Source organism: Limulus polyphemus, unplaced genomic scaffold, assembly GCF_000517525.1.
Source record: "Limulus polyphemus unplaced genomic scaffold, Limulus_polyphemus-2.1.2 Scaffold6056, whole genome shotgun sequence".
NCBI classification, from domain to species: domain Eukaryota; kingdom Metazoa; phylum Arthropoda; class Merostomata; order Xiphosura; family Limulidae; genus Limulus; species Limulus polyphemus.
In genome coordinates, this window is record NW_013671666.1 from 25,198 (window position 1) to 28,106 (window position 2,909).

General features: G+C 35.2%; 1 protein-coding gene across 1 annotated transcript in view; it reads left to right on the forward strand.

Annotated features, from left to right (window-relative positions):
• The window catches only part of LOC106473301 (N-chimaerin-like), a 21,726-nt gene that overhangs the window by 13,081 nt on the left and 5,736 nt on the right, over nucleotides 1–2,909 (forward strand). Inside the window, exon 8 of the mRNA XM_022401765.1 lies at nucleotides 2,694–2,778. Coding sequence (XP_022257473.1) covers nucleotides 2,694–2,778 — 85 coding nt within the window. The remainder of the gene's footprint in view (nucleotides 1–2,693; nucleotides 2,779–2,909) is intronic.

Here is a 2,909-nt window from a genome sequence, read left to right on the forward strand (position 1 = left end):
ATATTGATGTCCATCGCTTTGAGAAGCCTCTTGACTTCAGGATAAGTGTGGGTGATATTGATGTCTATTGTTTTGAGAAGCCTCAGAACTTCAGGGTAAGTGTTGGTGATATTGATGTCTATTGCTTTGAGAAGCTTCACAACTTCAGGGTAAGTGTTGGTGATATTGATGTCCATCGCTTTGAGAAGCCTCACAACTTCAGGGTAAGTGTGGGTGATATCGATGTCCATTGCTTTGAGAAGCCTCACAACTTCAGGGTAAGTGTGGGTGATATTGATGTCCATCGCTTTGAGAAGCCTCACAACTTCAGGGTAAGTGTGGGTGATATTTTGCTTTGAGAAGCCTCATGACTTCAGGGTAAGTGTGATATTGATGTCCAATGCTTTGAGAAGCCTCATGACTTCAGGGTAAGTGTTGGTGATATTGATGTCCATTGCTTTGAGAAGCCTCACAACTTCAGGGTAAGTCTGGGTGATATTGATGTCCATTGCTTTGAGAAGTCTCACAACTTCAGGGTAAGTGTGGGTGATATTGATGTCCATCGCTTTGAGAAGCCTCAAAACGTCAGGGTAAGTGTTGGTGATATTGATGTCCATCGCTTTGAGAAGCCTCACAATTTCAGGGTAAGTCTGGGTGATATTGATGTCCATTGCTTTGAGAAGCCTCACAACTTCAGGGTAAATTATGCACTTCTGTCTGTAATGAAATCGCATATTTGGATTTTCATCTTCGTGCATCTACACTTCTTATAATCTGTTTATCTACCTAAAATAAGTCTTATTCCAAATTGGTTCTAGCTTGTTTCAGAAAAATGTATAATTATTTTATAACCACTGAAAAATTTGGGACTTTAATATGTAGACATCAAGGAACTTTAATATGTTGACATCAAGGGAGTTTAATATGTAGACATCAAGGGACTTTAATATGTAGACATCAAGGGACTACTTGGTCAATCAAAGCACCAACTCTTGAGAAAAGTATGTTTAAACCCACCCTGTATTTTTGTCAATTTTCATTTTAAATTGTTGTAAAGTGCTGGGCTCCACTACTGCTGATGGCAACTCATTCTAAAAGCCAAACACCCCTCATATGAGGCATTTATCCTATCGTTGCCATGGACAATCTTGAAAACTTCAATAAGATCACTTCTTAATGTTCTAGGTGTTGCCTAAGGTTAGTGTGCTGGACAGTGAATCCAAGAGTCCATGGCTTATGTCCTGTTGTTTTAAAATCATGTTTTATACTTTTGGGCTGAGGGTGTATTCTTAGAGTGAAGGTTAAATTCCATTGTTCAATGTCTTGACAGTTGAATTGCTGCCTTCTTTCTAGTCTGTCAGTTTAAAATTAAGCATATGCAGCTTTATGTAAATATAACAAACAATCAGTTATGCTACTAGGTGGGTTGCCATCTACATAACATTTGTTACAGGTTATGATAACCCAAATGCAGTACCTCGCATTTATGATAATTAAAGGTCATTTGCCAAATATTTGGCCATCTTACCAGTTTATCCAGGTCTTTCTTTAGTACATCAGTGTCTCAGTACTCACTTCAATAGTATTATAGAACTTTATAAAAAAAATAAAACTGAAGTTAATACTTTAGAATTAGTGTTAAAGACCATGTGACACTTACTCAATTTATTCATCATAACCTAATTAGGACTAAAAATTTATCATACCCAACTTAGGTTGGGCAATTTTCTGAACGAATTGTATGGATGTTCACCTTTAATGAAAACCTGAACAGGATTTTTACCAGAACAGCCTATTCAGTTGTATTTTTACGTAGCAGAGGTAGGGGATGATGATGATGTGAATGTTGCTTTGAGAAGTTTTCTTACAAAGAAGGAAGAAGTAATAAACTCGTCATAGTTGTGATAAAAGATTTATACTATCCAATAAATAGATGAGGTAAATTTTTAGTAATATTTTGCTCATTTGACTCTTTATCAGTTTCAGTATTTTATATGTAAATTAATGGTTTTTTTGCTCGTAAAAATGTATTGGCCCAATTTTAGATTAGTTAATTTTGTCGGCAAAATTTCAACAAACTATTAACATATAAAAAATCAATTTGTGGAGACTTTGGGGGTAGTTTTAGAGTGGTTATTGGGAGATGTGGCTGTGTTTACCAGTTACTTAGGTTTAGGTTTAAATTTGTGTAGGCTGTAACCTTTGAAGAGGATTGAGTTAGTAGTATTAAGTATTTTTTAAGGTGTTCATTTTTACATGTAAAGTGATGGAAGTTAATTTAGGTTTCAATAGGACTTTTTATTAATTTAAGTTTGTCAGTTTTTGCTTATTGATTGAAAGATGTAAGTAGTTCTGTATGATTTTAATATCGAATGCAAATATGAATCTATTAGGATGAAATTAGCCTATCTTTCAAGTGTAAACTATATTGGTGGGGGAAGTGGATGTTAACTAAGAAAATGTAAAAGAAAGTTCTTAAAATGTCCTGTTTGAAGTGATTTCACTTTGAGATATATTTAAAGACAGCTTAAAAGATTAGTTGCTTTTATCGTGTATCATTACCTTCTAAACAACAGAATTTAACTGTTACTTTGCTGTCAGGTTTAGATTTTTTACTTTGTTGTTCAGTCACTTGTTACGAAACTTCTGTTACTCATTTCTTTAATGAGTGTGAAGAAGATGGCTGACATTTTTGTTTATTTTTCGATGTTCAGACCCACAACTTTAAAGGCCTACCTTGGTGTGACCTGTGTGGAAACTTCATGTGGGGGATTATTGCTCAAGGTGTTAAGTGTGAAGGTAAGTGTGAATACCTTGGTGTGACTGGTGTGGAAACATTATGTGGGGGATTATTGCTCAAGTTGTTAAGTGTGAAGGTAAGTGGGAAACCATGTTGTTAATCTTGTGGAAACTTTATGTGGGGGGATTAT